This window comes from Penicillium coprophilum (assembly GCF_028826855.1).
Source record: "Penicillium coprophilum strain IBT 35676 chromosome Unknown utg000005l_segment0_segment0, whole genome shotgun sequence".
Taxonomy (NCBI): domain Eukaryota; kingdom Fungi; phylum Ascomycota; class Eurotiomycetes; order Eurotiales; family Aspergillaceae; genus Penicillium; species Penicillium coprophilum.
In genome coordinates this window covers 516089-534273 of record NW_026622724.1, presented here as the reverse complement: position 1 = coordinate 534273, position 18185 = coordinate 516089, and the positions used below count along the sequence as shown (strand labels likewise).

The window sequence follows — 18185 nt, the reverse complement described above, 5'->3', positions numbered from 1 at the left end:
ATTAGTCCGTCAAAGACCTCGACTCATGCGTTGGCCGAGCGAAAAGTACCCCTCTCAAACCTACTATGTATATAGCCTTCCGCGTGCCGCCACTCTATCTCAAGTTACGCGTGGCTTATGTTATTATCCAAACCACGGAATAAAAACAACATTCGTGGCAGCACTCACTTTTCTATTCTCGCATTTTCATGTTTTTGGTTGTTTCTTTCGAAGACAGCATATTGCGATAATCCGATCACTATGGATCCTCGCGAAGCCAGATCGACCGGGTATAAGATCTTTCCATCAACACTTGAAATCAAACCCAAAACCGTCGGTAGCCCGAGGTTGGACCCGTATCACAAGGTTCTCAGCAGGTTTTATGAACCACTGGTGCTGTTGCGATTACTTAGACAGAGCCGTGGGAACCACCAGCCGAAACCGCACGATGTAAATGCAGGCCAAGCTAAGCGTCGGGAGTTCTTGCGGAATCTTTCCTACATTTGTGACTTTGAAAAAGGCGGAGAGACCTGCACCGCAATTGGACTTGCAGATCTCGGTACATGCTATCGGTGATACGTCGCTTCGAATAAAGGACAAGCTAAAATAGCCGAGTTTCTCAAGGCTGTCCTTGGGCTACTGTACAAATTTAATGAGGTTACAGAATCGGAGCTACCTCAAAAGGAAGCAGAATTTGTGAAGTTTTGTGTTGAATTTGCGGAAAAGCGCATCAAAAAGGAAAAGAACTGCTTGTTCAGGGCCGTGGATGCTTGTAGCCGAAAGCTTTCCCATTCAGCTACAATTGAAGGTGTGCAACGCCAGTAAAGCGTTATAATATTGCCGATACTAATGTCTTCATAGCCGAAAGTTCACGCAAGTGGTTCAGATCACTCCTGAGTCATGATGATAATCTCACACTTTGCACGTTTGCGTACGAAACCAGGCATTCTCCCACTCTCTCATGGCTGAGGTCTATACGGCAAGAGAACTTGCTCAGCCCAGACATAGAATGCGATCCCTTTGAGCTTGTGATACATTACATCGGACGGCTAGCGCATCATATCCGAGCATCAAAAGACCTTGTTGAAGCTGTCACTGAAGTGAGCCAAATACTAGAAAGTTGTGAAGTGTCCACTGTGGATCACATAGCACCGGTGCCACCTCCCGCACCCGACAGACATACGAATCTGGACGGAATCCTCAACCGTATGTTACTGAAGGGAGACCACGAGCGACTCGACATTGAACATGGACTGTCAAAAATCAACGCTGTGAATCGAATCTTCGATAGATTTCCGGGCGAATATCGGAATCTAAAGCCACGAATTCATGCAGAGGTCCAGATACTTGAGCATTTTCATCGATATCAAATACAATTCGCCGAAAATGATCGTTTTGTCGCTTGCAGTAAGGCGGCCTGTTTATGTTGCGAACTGTATTTCAAACACCACCCGGCACGAATGATTGTCCCTGAATCGCATCGAAATGTGTGGACAAACTGGGGGCCGCCTCTGGTGGAGAACTTCTCGAAGTACCACGGGGCAGGAAGGCAGCAATTACATATACTGAACAAAATGGTTCACGAGATTCGCAATCTTGTCATCAGTCAAGCCCTTGGACAATCCTCAGTTGGCCAGAGACGTCCTGATTCAAGAACAGAAATTACGTATCTCCATCCCCTCGGCTACACCCCAGCACCTATCAACGTTTCGGAAAGGAGCTCGATAGTTATGAGTAAAGATATCCCCATTAAAAAACAGAATCAACAATTGAAAGATCAAGCCAGAGGTGGACCACCGATTGGCCCTGGATTTGTGACTCATCACAAGGAAGAATCGGATGATGAGGGCGGAGGCGTTTCCATTCAGGCCTGGATGCATTGAGGGCAACTATAAAACCGCTCGTTTAAAGCGGATGGCTTCTAATTTTGTCTACATATTTTTGTATTGCTCTCTTTTCTTGGGCACGATGATTGTCAAATTTCCAAATACAGCTCAAGTGTTATGCATTTCTGCATTACCCCTTGCACGCCTTCTTCTGGTGCCTTTGGAGATTATCGTTGCGAGTAAAAGACGAGCCACATTTGTCGCAAGTAAACCTTTTTATAATCTCAAGATGCTCTATAGCCCATGGCTTATGATTTGTTATGACATGTCGGTGCATATCCGTTTGTTCAGCTGTCCGATAATCACAGAAAGCTTGTGGACATCTGACAGGTTTGACGTGTCTCCGAACGTGTTTCCTAGAAATATTAGATACTGCATTGTGTTCATTATAGACACAGAAGGTACCTTAGAAGATGTTTTTTATCTTCGCCTGTTTTCCATTCGCAATTCAAATACCGACAACGATACACTCCATCGGAAAACAATGTCGTATGGTCTAGTGAAGGCATCTCTGCTTCTTCAAATTTGATCACTTTTCGAGGCGCTGAGACCGGCGACTCTAACACGCTTTCCTCTGGGGCTCTGCCTTGACAAGAATCCTCAGTCGATGCCATTCTTTCAAAAAGTTCTTGAAACCCCTCTCCTCCATCAGGGAATACATCTGGTTCAAATCTCTATAGAGACGGATGATCCATGTAGTTCTCTGTAGATTCTGGGGGATTCAAAATAGCTGCATCCGTGAAACCGTAATTGCCATTCATCGGTAGAAAGTCATCGAATGAGGTGTCTGCGGGGGGTGCGGTACCACCTGTCGTGCTGGGAGCCATGAGGGAATGAAATATTCCATGTTCGGGAAGGTAAACAATTTGTTCAGTCAACAGGTCAAGAGACAAGGTTGGGTCTCCACCTTCATCTTCATCGTCTGCATCTTGGCCAGAGAATGTGTTGTCCATTGCTAATGATAGAGACACATAAGAAAACAGCGCAACGTAAGATTAGAAGGCTTTATACTGAAGAAAGTGGCGAGTATTGGCTTTCTGGCTTATTAATCCCTGCGCAGATTGCTTGCATAGCTTCGAAAACTCCTTTTTCCTTTTTGGAGTAGCCTTTACGAGCCGTAAAAATCTACTGGTCAACTGCCTAGAGCTCTTCGAGAGTAACCAATGGAGTAGATCCACATGTTTGCCATTATTTCACCGCTCTTTCTCATGCATCTGTTTCAGTCTCGAGCATTGAGATAAGCCTCCACTCTGTGGAATCCTGTTGATTAGTTGGATAGTTGAAGCTACGAGTGTATGACGCCTATGCAAATTGACTCGAGTGGATTATGTTCCTCTTACTATATATGTTGAAGCCATGGGGACACACACTCAATCGTTGAACTGACAAACTACGTGAGATGTATCGATTTCCTGGATATCCTGGTGGGAAAAAAATTATAGTAGCCGATATGTAGATCCCTTCTTTTTCGTTTCCTTATTTTCATGTCTAGACAACGCTCGGGCCTTAAGCTATGATATACTTCACCCGCACGAGTAAGATCTGATGCTCTTGGCGGTATACATGTGTCACTTTGGACGCTCGGGGATGCAGATGACCGTCGCGGTCAGATCCGGCGACTGGATTGGCACCTGCTCCGCTCTCACGTACTTGTTGATCCAAAGCATGCTCACGGTTACCTATCGGCCCTCCCTCTAGGTGTAGAGAACTACCTTGGTCTATTTGCGGTGTCCTATTAGAGTCTTTGAGGGCCGGCCTTGGATTCTCCTCGCTTGGGTTTCCTAAATCGCTAATACCACTACGCCACGTATATCTTTATTGTTCAATAAACTGTTATGGACTACTCCCTATTCCACCGGATTTAACATATGATGACAGAGAAGATGATGATAATCTCTATCTAGAAGCAAGACTGAGAGAGAGAGAAAAGAGAAAGCAATTATGAATAGGATCCTGAGACCCTATTTATATTGCCAAACATGATGCCATATCATGCATGTTTGATCTATATCATGCATGGATGCCTGTGGTATCCAACAACATATAATTTCGATACTTTTATTCATTTCGTAGTGGATAGAGTCTCCGACAATTTCTACTTATCGATTTATAAGGTCCCTCGTATAGAACGCACTACGGAACTATCTGATCGTATGAGATCCTGAAAGCTCATTTCAAACATGAGACTTATATCTCTGGGGACTTTAGACCCCTATACAGACCCACATGTGACTACTCCCTGCCATAGTAGTCTATCTACAGGCGCGTACGAACCTATATATAGTCGATAGATCCTTCTACGAATAGAACTCATGCTATCCTTTCTGAATCACAATATGATTTAGAAAGAGATTATTTTGATAGTAATCGATGAAATGACCTTTATTTTCTTTAGAGTGTCGTTGTTAGACATGCTACCATCGTCAAGGGAAGTATAGAAAGGATGATCTTCATTCCTATCTAGCTATTGGATAGTAATACTACTTAGGCGGTTAGATAAAATCAGGTGACTCATTCATTACCTGACAGGTTCTGATGGGTTCTGATGGGTCCTTGGCATGCTAAGAATGGGTTATAAAATGGGTTCTGCCGAAGTCTACTCCGTAGGGTTGATTAATATAGGTTGTTTAGTTAGTTAACTAGTACTTTTGAATCAGTAATCCGTAGCCCATAACGTATTTCACATGCGAGCTGCACACACAAGCGAGTTGTGTAGCGGCAACACTATGGTAAATACGATATACGCTACACTTACATGTCAATAACTAACGTATTTTGAATATTCTTTCATTTGCCGATAACCATTGATAAGCTTCTCTAGGAATAGATATCAAATTTGAACTGTTAAAAACCTTACATTGCTGTCGTATTGAAAAATAGGTCACTGAACCCCCGAGATATGTATATCTCTATCATTACTTTATTGAATTCCCTTAAAATCTATATTACGGCTAGATATTATATATAAAGCACTATACTAGAAGGACATTTTCATGTAGATAATCGTTGTTGGAATATCTAATAGTAATATATCGGATTTACTACGGAGTATGTGTTTTGGACTGGGCAACTCGTTTGTGTGCGCAGCTCGCATGTGGAATACATTAGGTGTAAATTGTTAGGAAAGCGGATACTGTGATATAGAGAATTTAACACCATCGATTGGACCCATACATTTCACAGTACCACTTGAATTGACATATTGTGGATACTTCAGGCATCAGCACCTCTTCGTGATATAGTAGGCGGACCAGCTCTCCCCCTCCTTTCTCTCCCTCTTCGCAGCTAGTTACTCAGATGGTCAATGCAGGACGTATGAGCTTCTCTCTCCTATTATTCACAGGTAGGAATACAGATGCGCGCCTATATTTGGTGTATCTGTGAGCTAACCAGCTTTCTGTCAGATCATCAATAGAGCTACTGAGATTCGCAATTCCTGGGTGCTGAACTATCACCATCTTTCTCTGCACGTTGATGGCAAAACCTTTCCGATAAGACGATGACACGTCACACATGTGACCTATTATCACGTGGTCCCGATCAAGCGGTTTGATCAACTCCGTCCGTTTAACCCACTCATCCGGATATCATCCGGATATACTCCGTAGTCCTCCTACTATTCTTTGCAAGCAAAATGTCTCAACACGCTCTGCGCAGAACAAGATCCCAGCACTCAAATTCTCGCTCAGGCTGTAAAACGTGCAAGTGAGTCGCCCCAAAATTTGATCTCGTATAGCAACTAAGCGTTGTAAAGGATACGACATAAGAAATGTGACGAAAGACGTCCCGCTTGTCTCAGATGTACGAAGACAGGCAGTCAATGCGAAGGTTATGAACAAGCCATTGACAAGAGAACACGCGAGTGGCGTGAATCCAGAACCAAAGATCAGAACAATGTAGCTCTACAAATCCAATGTTTCGAAAAAGTTCGCGCATTGATAACGACTATTCCTCTGCCTTTGTCCAGTGCCTGCCAGATCGACCTTAATCGGAACGAGCTGTGGTATCTAGATTTCTACCACCACCGCACTGCAGTCCGATTTTCGCATTACTTTCAAAACTCATTCTGGCAGGGATTGCTTTTACAAATGTGCGAAAATCACCCTGCTATTCGCCATGCTTCGATCGCTATGAGTGCGTGGCATACCCATATGGAACCCTTTCCATTTAAAGAAGACCGGGGGCCCAGTCTGGTTCTTCAGCACGCTACGAAAGCCATTTCTTGTCTTCGAGAAAGTCTCGCTCGGGAAGATCCTTACAACGCAAACAGCACCCACCAGCAAGTAGTGTTAGTCACATGTTTGACTTTTACTCTCCTTGCTTTATTCCAGGGAGATCTCTATTCTGCTCGTCATCACCTTACATCCGGTTATAAACTTTTCAAACGTTGGGATGATCAGCAAGATAACGATGCTACTCGTTTAGCCATGAGACAGGCTTTTTCTCAGATGCACGTTTACTGGTCCTTTTGCTCTTATGCCGCGTTATTTGTTGAGGATTCCGAGCAGCTCAATAGCGGATATCGGTCATTTCCAAAGAGCACAGCCGCCCTATCAAAGATTACCCCACCTCTCTATTCGGGTATTAGTCAGATGGACCTTATCCAAAAATTCTCAACTGCCGTCTCGGGATTGATACTGGACTACACTACCTACGGGTTTGATATTGGACCAGCAAACGCTATCGGCCGTAGCGCGGCACTAATTTTAACTAAGCTTCGGCTCTGTAAAAGTCATCTTCTAGCCGTCCTCGTCGAATTGAATAGCCTTACGCCAGAGGACTGCGATTCACTCAAGGTCTTCTCATTATTGATCGATGTCATTGAAATTAAGCTGGCTATCGCTAGAAGCCAACGACCAGATGAGATGGTTTACGATGATCACCTGGATCGGTTTCAGAATATCACCAAAACTGCACGAACCCTAGCAGACTCGGCCACAGGTTTTAGTGATATCGCGATTTCGCCGTTTAGCTACAGGTACTCTGTTTTGCCTACACTCTTATGGTCTGCGGCCAAATGTCGCGATTGGCAGGTCCGTCGTGATATCTTCTATCTAATGGACAAACTACCAGAAGATGACTACTGGGCATCTGCGACAATTGTGGCCTTAAAGAGGCTGATTGATATAGAGTCAACTGGAGTAAAGCCAGAAAATATTATTCCTGAATCCGCTCGAGCCCACTGGGTCAAAGTGAAGATTGAGCCTGGGGAATTCAAGGTTGAGTTACGGTATCGCAGTATCGAAGGCCGCCATACGGGTCATATTTGAAGAATGGAAGTCATGGGTGGGGAAAAAGTCAATGACATACAAGCATCTTCCAACAACACATTCACATACCAACATGCGCCACTTGAGTGATTGTTCTTTGGTGATAGCAGACATCTCCATTGGTGCTAAACAAAACTTTTTGGGATACTTGAGGGTCTCCTAGATTGCTGATCCTGCAGGGGTGGCATGCAGAATAAAAAGATGCCATAAGTGTCTCGCACAGGAGGATTGGGGGGATCGGCAGATCACATTCAATTTCATGTCGCAACAAAGACCTAGCTTGGCACTAAGGGTGGGGGCGAGGTGATTCTGCCTTGCGTGTATGGACCCCGGTCAGGAAAAGAAAGGGTTGTTAAAACTATTCTAGGCATCGGCGTTGTACATAAGCTTGGCTCGGGGGCTAGTTGTAGGATGGCTGCTAGTGCTTGAGGCGGGGCTCCCAAATACAGTACTAGATTCATCGGCTCTCGACTGCGTCGATCGGTAGCGCCAAGAATGGGGCTGACATGGGAAATACGCCCTGGCCTATCAGAGTCGATCCAGGGTATGATCGTCGCGAAACTGACTCGATGTACTCCATACTACGTAGTACAACATATAAGAGAACAGGCGCGAGACGATAACATGTACCCCTACACCGTAGTCGATAACATGTAGTCACACCGCAAAAGCATTAGCAGATTCTTGCCCCCACATCCGCGATTTTGAATATGTGTTGTGGATGGATTGGTTCCCACTCGCATGTAGCTTCATAAAATTTGATTACTAAATTGGTATGGAATGAGATGTCAGGTACAAAGTACTAAATCAGTGGAGTATCCTATTCCGAAGAGAAGTTCTACTGTGCTGCTTGGAGTGTAGATAATTTGAGACTCGGTACTTCTATCTGAGCATGTACTGATAGTGTCGTCCGAGGCTTTGATTTGTGGCTGACCATGGCTGGAGATTATCTGATCGGTATCTCATGCGCATATGATGCTATTAAGTTTGCTCCTGTTCATGCCAGGGTGACATGTACCACTTTGAAGATGGTGCAAAAGAGATGAAGGGCTTTTGAATCGTTTCTGGCATTTTGGTGCACAAATAACTTGGCATGATGTATGGGCCGTGCATAGAGATACCTAGGTATCTCGCACCTCTCAGGGGTTGGGCCTCGGGGGAATGTTTACTTTTCTAACCCCCAAAACAAACCTCCCCAAGGTCTGGTCCCTCCGCTTTTCTTTCTCGGAATCTTCAGGTTTGAAACAACATCATTCTATTTGTTGTGGGGTAACGGGGAGCTCCTATTTCTGCTATTCGTCATGGCCAACCTGGCGTGGATATCGCTGCTCTTGATCTCGGTGTCCCAGGTGGCTCAAAGTAAGTTAGCCCGAAATGTATGGAGAACGCCCAGCGGAAACAATAAGGACTTCGTTACTACTTATTACATTGGGTCTACAATAACCATTGACTGGTCTGGCTGGGATTCTTCTTTCTTGAATGAAGATATGAACGGCACGAGCAAAGCCGATCTGTGGGTGAATGCATGGAACATCAATGTCTCCACATGGTCCAAGAAGATTTCAAGTACGTGATCCCCAAACACAAATCATGAGAGGCTAGACTGACAGTATTGCGGAATAGCTAGCACGATAGATGTTTCGTACTCAGGAACTTTCAATTGGAAAGTTGCCATTGATGAGGAAGCGCTATCAAAAACCAACGAGTACGGGCTCACTTTTAAACCAACCGGGGAAAGCTTTGCTCCCTCTAAGCCTCGATTATACTCCCCGGGGTTCTACGTGGAGTCCAATGAGACGAGATCCTCATCTATCCCGGCGTCCTCATCTACCACGGCGTCCTCATCGACCCCGACCACTACTCCAACCTCGGAAGCTGCATTATCTGATACGGGTAGTCTCTCGACTGGCGCGAAAGCAGGAATTGGCGCTGGCGTGAGTGTCGCTGGACTGATGGTGCTGTCTGCGTTTGGGTTCCTTCTTTTCCGACGGCGACAACGGTCATCACCGCAAGAGATGACTGGAAGTCGGGATCAAGCACCAGATGGCAGCTCCTACATGAAGGCTAAGCCAGTGCCGCAGGAGCTTTTCGCGCCACCGCCTGGGTCAGAATTGACGACCAACACCCGAAGGGAGATGATGTGATGATATAATGTTGACATTGCATTTTGGGATACCTATTGCCTGCTTCCCCGACACGGATGTGTAGAGCAATTGCAGATTGTTTTGGGAAGCCGGTCTATCTTTGCTTGAGGTTGAGGTGTAATATATAGCGAGGTGCTTTTGTCGATGAAACAGGGTCGCACTTTTACTAGGTAGCGCGCCCGTGAATTATTCATCAGTACCATATGCCTGATTTCAACCATTTCGTTCGGAAGGCTCCCAACGACCTTACTAAACTCATTCTCTATTGATTCTGCGCTTTCGATAGTATATAAAAACCACACTCTCAAGTACTCTATTGGCTATGCCCGTACTTCGAATTTCACAGATAGCAGCAGTTTTACCGTGATACAGTGACAACGCATCAATAGGAATCCATCTGGCCATTCTCAAGAACTAATATCTCCGTTCCTAAGAAAATGGGGGTTATTCGTGAGAGTCCTAAGACCCCTGGAACCATGGTGTTAGTTCTCGGGAGCAGCAGGGCTACTTTAGCACCTCTTTAAGCTGCCATTCACTTCATGTAAGGTAGGTAGGACTCTTTGGGTTTCAATTTGATCACTGATGTATACAATATGTGAGGTTAAGAGCATATATTCCACTTCATTAGATGAAATGGACCGCATTCACCCATACTGTACGTTGCGTCTTGACATATTGAAAGAAGGGGAGCCTAACTAATCATATCCACTATCATGGTTCAATTATTATTGGTTGAATACTATTCACTTCTCCTCATTGAGGTAACAAAATAATTCCATACGAAACAACGCAACAACTCTACGCGTCAAGACTACAAGAAGTTGAACGAAGATTCTGCCAATTACTGCAGAACAACTTTCTTGAAGCTTGCACTTTACCTTTATCTGGGAGACGACAAACGCTTTCATCCGTACCCCATTGCATGTACACTTTTCACCCTCGACGCTCTTCTATATCTGATCATCTAAAAAAGAAGGCTCTACACTAGGCGCTTATAAGGCTTTATTCCTATATATAACTAGTAGTATATAGATACAATTAGCTATATCTCACTATATCTAGTAATAGCTAGAAACTAATAATAGTATATTAATCGATTCGAACTTCTAAATATTTCCAATTCCTAATTATAAGAATAGAGGAGAATATATATATAAACTAAAATATAGGTAAGATACGATTATCTATTTGGGTGATTTGGCCACTTTATGAACGCTAAGACTATAGTTTTATACAGTTTCGAGCCCGGACCTTGGGCCTAAAGTTAGGCTGTGCGGAAGTCTACTTGGAATCAAATCGTGTAAAGGATATGCCTGGGCGCACATTTTCCAATTCGGCCAAAGGACCATTATATCAGAGCCCATGCTCTGATATGCCCAAGACCAATATATATATCAACCACAATCACATGAATGCTTGTCCATGACAAATCGTCGGCTCAGCAGCAAATAGCGCTAAAAATTACACTGCTATGGTTCCGATAAGTGTTGTTCGTATACCGACAATGAACAAATATAATGTGATAATTCAACTACATGGTTGATTTACGCCGGTGGACGGGATCTTTATCATAGCGTGTGATTGGTGGCATTCCATTCGTTTGCGAATATTTATGGAAATTCCGACCGTGGGCCTCTGGGAAGAGTAAGTCACTTAATATGTATCTCGCGTGGTCTCGTAGAAATATCACTTTTTACATACCGATATATACAAGACGAACGAACGTCCGATATCGCGGAGCCAGAGAGGTGAATCACCGGGGCTTGGCAAGTCTCCACATTTACTGAGCTTAACCGTGATAGGCTTAGCGTTGTCATTCAAAGGGCGCGCCGATGCATTCCCTTTTGCTCCATTTTGTTGGATCATCCACTCCAAGCCCCTCATTTACTTTGTGTGGACTTTCTCAAATCAACTTCTTGAGATATGCAGTGGATACGCGACCATGTGGTGTGCCATACTTGCTCGTGACGACGATGCTTATCGTGAAAAGCCACACGGGGTTTGCCTGTGAGCGCTCCATGCCGAGTCACCGAGAAATTCAGCGGCTGAATGGTGCCCACCTGTGGTTCCAAGGTCACGGAGCTCCACCCTAATTGATTATTCACCTACCTTTCTACTCCGTACCCCGGACCAAGGTCGTTTCGGCCAATTTTCATCTGACCGATTCTTCCCCCTGCATTCCACCGTGTCCTTTATCGTTCTATCGTCCTGTTGGTTCTGAAAAGCTGTCCTCCGCGCAGCATTTCCTATTGAAATCGTTCCCAACATGGAGTATTTTGATTTCGAAGGCGCCTCATCTGCCCATGGCTCCAATCAACTAGAGGATGATGCCTCTTCGATTGATATTGAACTTGACGAAGCCGAAGAACAGGCAGCAAACTTCGACTCGCTGGTTCATGATCAAACAATGGAGTTTTCCAATGATCCGGTACCGGAGCAGTCCGAATTCAATATCGGACAAGCCATTGACCCCGTCGACCCCGACGGGGTTTACCCCATGTTCCGGGCCCAAGACCCGTGCGACTTTTGCCGGCGAATGGGACTGGATTGTTTCGTCGCAAAACGTGGTACATTAAACTATGGCTGTACTTGCTGTATCTCTCTTTATCGTGAATGCAGTTTCACTCATGCCAAAACGCCTGGCAAGTTCCTCCAGACATTACATAGCGTGTCAGAGAATGCCCACGTTCCTATTGGCAGCCTGACAGGAAAGAAAGCCCTCAAATCAGTTTCATACAACACATATCCCAATGACCCAGATTCACGCTCTCAAAAAAGCGGTGCTCGATTCTCGCGCAAGGCAACTAGTATTCTAAAGGGCTGGCTGAGAGAGCACAACGACAACCCGTACCCTACCGAACAAGAGAAAAATGACCTGAAACAACACACTGGCCTAACCCGAACTCAAATTGTCAATTGGCTCGCCAATGCCAGGCGACGCGGCAAAGTTCGTTCGTCACCTGGAAGCAGTTCTCCTGTCCCAGGGGCTGTGGACATTCCCGGGAAGCAATCCGTCAACGTATCCCTCATGACGCCCCTTGAGCGTTGGAAGTACTCTCCCCCTGAAAACGAACCCGCTACCATCAGCGATATTAACCGTGCCCTGGCCAATCCTCCATTCGATCCCTCGCGTCTACGTCGGGCCCCATCAAGTCACGTGAGGACCCGTCGCCCTGGGTCAAGCAACAATGAGTCAAGCCATGCCAGCTCTGAACATAAACTGTGCACCGCCTCTGCCAGTAGTTTAGATTCATCTATCTCAGACTTATCTTTTGCTTCTGCCTTCTCTCATCGCTCCTCTATTTCCTTTGGCTCAATGGACCGCAAAGAACGTCGCCGTCGGCGCAAGGCCTCGGTACCTGTCAACACACTGGCTCATTCAAAGGCCAAATCTGCTCGTCCTTATCAATGTACCTTCTGCACCGACTCTTTCCCTGCGAAGTATGACTGGCAGCGGCACGAGAAGTCCATACATCTAGTCTTAGATAAATGGACTTGCTCACCTCACGGTGGTTCAATTGAACAAAACGGTATACCTCTTTGTGTCTTCTGCTTGGCAGCTAATCCAGACGATGAACACCTAGAAACTCATAACTTCATCAGTTGCCAAGAGAAGACAGTGCAAGAGAGGACATTTTACCGGAAGGATCATCTCAATCAACACCTCCGCTTGATGCACAACGCCAAGTTCCAACCCTGCATGGAGAAATGGCAAAGCAGTAATACAGATATCAAATCCCGCTGTGGGTTCTGTGGCTCTATTTTCCAAACATGGAAAGATCGAGTGGACCATTTGGCGAGTCATTTCAAAAATGGAGCAGCCATGGCTCAATGGCAAGGGGATTGGGGCTTTGACCCGCAGATTCAAGCTCGTGTTGAAAATGCCATTCCGCCATACATGATAGACTATGAATGGCGGTCCCCTGATCCATGGGCCACTGAGCAAACCAAGGGAGAAGGTACCAACCTTCGTCTACCTGTCCCTACCGATATCAATTGTTACCATCGGCTTTCTCTTGAACTCACTACATACATCCATAAACAAAAGGCACTTGGCATTGTTCCGTCAGATCAGATGATACAAGCCGAAGCTCGCCGTGTCATCTATGGATGTGACGATCCTTGGAACCAGACCTGCGCAGATAATATTGTTTGGCTGGGGGTCCTCAAGCGTGACTGTGGACTACAAACTCCTGTGCACAACGATAGCATCCAATTTGCCGATCTGGGCATGCAGCCTCCATTCGCTATCAATGGTGGCCTTAGAGCTGCGCCCCGAGAGCTTAATGTGCTGGCGCGAACAGTATGCCACGGCGCCCCGATCCATAGCCCTGCAGTCTCTAGCCCCAGTCTTCGCAGCCACGGCTTTCCTGGCACTGGCTTTTCTTCTGTTGGACCCAGCCGGCCGGGGAGTCTATCAGGCAGTTACGCCGGTAGTGCAGGGATGATGTCAGCTGGTGCAGATCAATCCTACTCTACAGATTGGGCGAGTAGTCTTCCGACCACTGCATCAGTGCCAGGAGAAGGGACCGCTGACCCTCTGGTACAAATGGGATTTGACCCTGAATTCCTACAACGACTGAATGACAGCTACGGGGAAATCAACCCCGATGATTTGGAAGGCTTGCGTCTAGATGGTACCGATGGTCAAAAAAGCCCAGAAGTACAAGGATGGCCGAACAGAGGTGTACTTGGTCAGCCCATGCCCCCTCCTCTCGTGAGTGAAGTGCCTGCGTCAGATCCGGTGGCTATCTTCAATTCCAAATCAGGCCATCCTCCTGCGTCGGATGCTACCCATGATGACATGTCGGGGTACTTTGGAAATGGCAACTTCTAATGCTTGTGACTATTGACTTGCCCTATTCAGGCTCATACATGGTAAGAAAAAGTTAAATTTCAAGAAATTGTTCGAATATCTCTTGTTTCATCGCGTATATTTTGAATTTAAGCACATCTTTGGCCCTACTATCAATGAAATGGCGTTTTCCACATATATTTTTCTTGGGATCTTAGCTTCATCCAGGCAGCTTCCACACCTCACTCCTGGGTGGTTCAATTCCGAATCCGACCCCCCTGGTTGTCTCGTATATTTGCCCTCACCTAACTATTTCGAATCATCCTGGACATTGCGTATCTTGATTCAATTGTCAGCACGTGGCGTCCATGCTCAGTCCTGGATTGAGGTTTCCGCCGACCCTTCTTCCATGAAACCTGGCTTGTGGGTGGTTGACTCGCATTCGAGGACGACTAAGACGGGCAGTTTTTTTTATCAGAGTAGTGTCATCGAGTGCCACTTGTACAACATGCGGAGTACAGAACTTATGACCCAAGTCAGCCACTTCCATAACCATGGAAACTTTTCACCCAGCATGCACCATTCGTCCCGGATACGATATCTCGGCAACGTGCCGAGTCTGAAAGGGTTCCCTGTCTCAGACCTGGCTTAGGCTTCTAAGCTTGCACATAAGCAGGTGCCAACAGCTTCCTTGGAGGTTAATCCCTACAGTTTCGCCAAGCTATTTCTCGGGACTACTGTCTCCGAAATGGATATGGGTATCTTGGACTACGAATCCTTCATTCGCCCGGACTCGCCCTTCTGTTCCCAATCAAGTCCCTTGCTTCAAATAAGAAAGAATCCCGAGCTAATTCAGAACTCCCCTTTTGCCTATTCCCCGAAAGACTGGATTGGTTCCCGACAAAAGTATGGAAAGACTTTCCCTTTACTTTGTGTCTTTACGAGCTCGGAAGTAAAAGGATCCCATCAAATTCTGCATGTAATAGGCCTGCATGAAAGATGCCTAGGTGAGATTGAGACAGATATGCTCACGCTACGAGCCTTTCTAGGCCCATATAAAGAGTGGGTATCCCGTGGAAAATATGGGATATTAAGAGCAGTCTATTCAATTTGATGTAGATTGCCAGTCGAGTGTCATCTTTAGAAATGAAGTTTCCTCTAGGCAGCATGTCTATCTGGCTTCTATGTCTCGTCAAATGGGCAGCTGCTGCTACTATATTCTTTCCTGTTACCTTGACATGGTCGGAAAGAAGTGTTGCAGGAGTGACTAGGCCAGTGATCTCGATGAACGGCCAGTTTCCTGGTCCTCCGCTGCGGATCAACCAGGGTGACAATGTTCAGTTCCTCGTTGACAATCGGTGCCCGTTCAATACAACTATACACTTCCACGGTAAGCTTTTGGATATCTTCCTATTGTTTTGCATACGTATACTAACATGCTATCTTCTAGGAATTGAACAGCTGGGAACCCCTTGGTCTGATGGGGTGCCTGGTGTCTCGCAGAGATCCATAAGACCAAATACCTCGTTCTTGTATAGATGGACAGCAACAGAGTATGGTGCTTACTGGTATCATGCGCATCACCGTGGCTCTCTCGAAGATGGACTTTACGGACCAATCTATATCACCCCCTCCCCGTCGGTGGAAAAGCCTTTCAGTCTTATCACGACCGATACCGCTCAGTTAAAGGCTATGGTCCTCGCAGAGACCTTGACACGTCCCGTCTTGCTTTCGGAATGGCGTGTCCTCACTTCGGAGGAGATCTGGGCTGCCGAGATAGCCTCTGGCACAGACTCATTCTGTGCCAATGCTTTGCTCATTAATGGCAAAGGATCTATCACCTGCCTACCACGTGCTGAGATTGATGCCCTGACAACACCTGTTCAGAGAATTAGCCTAGGCGATGATTTAAGATTGACAGACATGGCGTGAGTAAATTGATTCTTCAAAGTCCCATGACCATCTTGATCAAAACGGTCAACGAACTAACTTCTTCACGATCACTAGATGCTTCCCCCAAACATCACTGAAACGGTGTTCAATTTCCCACACAACTACGCTGCCATTCCCCCTAGAATGTTTGAAGGCTGTGTGCCATCCCAAGGCCCCCAAGAAGTCTTCACCGTCAACGCAGCTCATAAATACGTAAGCTGGGACCTGACTAGCACAGCTGGCCTGCTAGAACTCACATTCTCAATCGACGAGCACGACATGTGGGTATATGCCATAGACGGAAGATACATCCAACCCCGAAGAGTCAATGCAGTCACTATCCCAAACTCAAACCGCTACTCCGTTCTCATCCCCCTTACGCAACCAGCGGGAGAGTATGCCGTGCGCATGGTTAGTGCAAGCATAAATCAGATCCTTAACACGACGGCAATAATGCGATACCACGGCCCGCCCAGGCTAACGCGTCCATCCAACCCGTGGATCACGATTAATAACCAAGCCGCCACGGCAGACACCGTTTTTCTTGATGAGACCCAGGTCGTTCCATTTCCGGCGCTGGTCCCTTCAAACAACATAGCCCAAACCTTCTTCTTGAATATTGATCAAGTCGGCACTGCCTTCCGCTGGAGACTCGGTAATACCAGCTACGGTCTGGAGCTTGAGGAAGCACAGCCCTTGCTCTTTAACCAAAACTCCATCCCCCAAGATCTGATCATCAGAACGAAGAATAATACCTGGATCGACTTGGTTCTCCAAACAGATACCATTCTGCAGCCCCCTCATCCGATCCACAAGCACTCGAATAAGCATTTTATCATCGGTCAGGGAAATGGTACTTTCACTTGGAACTCGGTCGCGGAAGCTGTACAAGCTAGTCCCGGTAACTTTAATCTGCAGACGCCCCAGTATCGTGATACTTTCCATACATTGCCGGCTGTTACAGGCCCAACTTGGACAGTTATCAGATATCATGTTGTCAATCCCGGTGCTTTCTTAATGCATTGTCATATCCAGGTTCATCAAAGTGGAGGGATGGTTTTGGCGATGTTAGATGGGGTTGATGTTTGGCCTACTATCCCACCGGCTTATCTGATCGATTCTGGGTTTTAACCCGGCGTGTATGAGATATTGAATGGTATGATGGGGAATGATGTCAGGCGGGGGGAGTTAAACATATGCTGGACTCTCAAGCGCTATTTTTTGGTAATGTTTGCTCTGATATTTCCTTGTACGTTGCACAATTGATCTTCTAGCAATATCTGTGTGAATGCACTACAAAAATGAAATTATAGTTAAGAATATGACTCGTTCTAAGGCAGTTTCAGTTTTGATCAAAGTATTAGATACATAGTCTGGTAAGCAGCTGTCAGGTCAATGACAAGCCGAGATTATTAAGTGACCAGCATATCAGATCGCTGGAGATATGTTCCACGAGCGCAAGAACCTCGGTGGATAAGAAAAGAAAAGAAGTCGACCATCCCCTCTCACTCAAAGGAGGTGAGTTTTGATCCCTTGCTCAATGGCAGGCAAGTGAGCCCCGACCACCTCAGTAATCTTTTCTCCGCCCTTGAAAAACATGAACGTAGGCTTCGTCCGCACACCTAGCTCCAGTGCGACCTCCTCAACTTTGTCGATATCCACCTTGTAGAATTTGACTTGGGTGTAGGTGTTGCTCAAATCTTCAAATTGGGGTGCGATGATTTTGCAGGCTGGGCACCATTCGGCGTAGCAATCGAGGATGATGGCATCTTCTGAGCCAAGGACCTTCTCTAGGAAGTCGGCTTTGCTGTGGTCAATGTTAGAATTGTAGACTTGTGTAGGAAGAGGGGGGCATTTTACCTGGTGATTTCAGTGATAGGCATATTGATTGGAAATGTGTGATGGTGGAAGTTGAGTGAAAAGAGGAAGAGTTTATATAGAAGGTGGGTGGGGTGATGTAAAGTGACAATGACCTCATGACGAGAACAACCCTAATTTTTTTCTTTTTTTCTAAATTTAGTTAGATGTTTCACCATCATACTATTATTCTTGTTTTTGTTCTTGTTTTAAGCTTATCTTTTATATTTATGCCTAGGTGGTGCCATCTATTATCGTGGACCTACATATAGGTGGTGAATTAGCGCCACTTTCGTCGACAGCGTGGGGATATGGGTCCACA

The 18185-nt window shown here is 45.9% G+C and overlaps 7 protein-coding genes across 7 annotated transcripts; 5 read left to right on the top strand and 2 right to left on the bottom strand.

Moving 5' to 3' along the window:
* Positions 1–1553: 1553 nt before the first annotated feature.
* On the top strand, positions 1554–1862 carry N7500_007776 (uncharacterized protein; the record flags this gene model as incomplete). The annotated part of the gene is made up of 1 exon (XM_056678920.1): positions 1554–1862. The coding sequence occupies one exon, from the start codon at positions 1554–1556 to the stop codon at positions 1860–1862; it is 309 nt and encodes a 102-aa protein (XP_056529292.1).
* A 677-nt stretch (positions 1863–2539) lies between these two features.
* Positions 2540–2818, bottom strand: N7500_007775 (uncharacterized protein; the record flags this gene model as incomplete). The annotated part of the gene is made up of 1 exon (XM_056678919.1): positions 2540–2818. One exon carries the CDS (start codon positions 2816–2818, stop codon positions 2540–2542), a length of 279 nt encoding a protein of 92 aa, XP_056529291.1.
* Positions 2819–5953: 3135 nt separating this feature from the next.
* N7500_007774 (uncharacterized protein) lies at positions 5954–7135 on the top strand (the record flags this gene model as incomplete). The annotated part of the gene is made up of 1 exon (XM_056678918.1): positions 5954–7135. One exon carries the CDS (start codon positions 5954–5956, stop codon positions 7133–7135), a length of 1182 nt encoding a protein of 393 aa, XP_056529290.1.
* Positions 7136–8436: 1301 nt separating this feature from the next.
* Positions 8437–9279, top strand: N7500_007773 (uncharacterized protein; the record flags this gene model as incomplete). Its single annotated transcript, XM_056678917.1, has 2 exons — positions 8437–8701; positions 8759–9279. The coding sequence occupies 2 exons, from the start codon at positions 8437–8439 to the stop codon at positions 9277–9279; spliced, it is 786 nt and encodes a 261-aa protein (XP_056529289.1).
* A 2266-nt stretch (positions 9280–11545) lies between these two features.
* Positions 11546–14116, top strand: N7500_007772 (putative homeobox and C2H2 transcription factor; the record flags this gene model as incomplete). Its single annotated transcript, XM_056678916.1, has 1 exon — positions 11546–14116. The coding sequence occupies one exon, from the start codon at positions 11546–11548 to the stop codon at positions 14114–14116; it is 2571 nt and encodes an 856-aa protein (XP_056529288.1).
* Positions 14117–15220: 1104 nt separating this feature from the next.
* N7500_007771 (multicopper oxidase) lies at positions 15221–17137 on the top strand (the record flags this gene model as incomplete). The annotated part of the gene is made up of 3 exons (XM_056678915.1): positions 15221–15464; positions 15525–16002; positions 16150–17137. 3 exons carry the CDS (start codon positions 15221–15223, stop codon positions 17135–17137), a joined length of 1710 nt encoding a protein of 569 aa, XP_056529287.1.
* Positions 17138–17515: 378 nt separating this feature from the next.
* N7500_007770 (thioredoxin family protein) lies at positions 17516–17889 on the bottom strand (the record flags this gene model as incomplete). Its single annotated transcript, XM_056678914.1, has 2 exons — positions 17516–17813; positions 17867–17889. 2 exons carry the CDS (start codon positions 17887–17889, stop codon positions 17516–17518), a joined length of 321 nt encoding a protein of 106 aa, XP_056529286.1.
* Between the last annotated feature and the right edge of the window lie 296 nt (positions 17890–18185).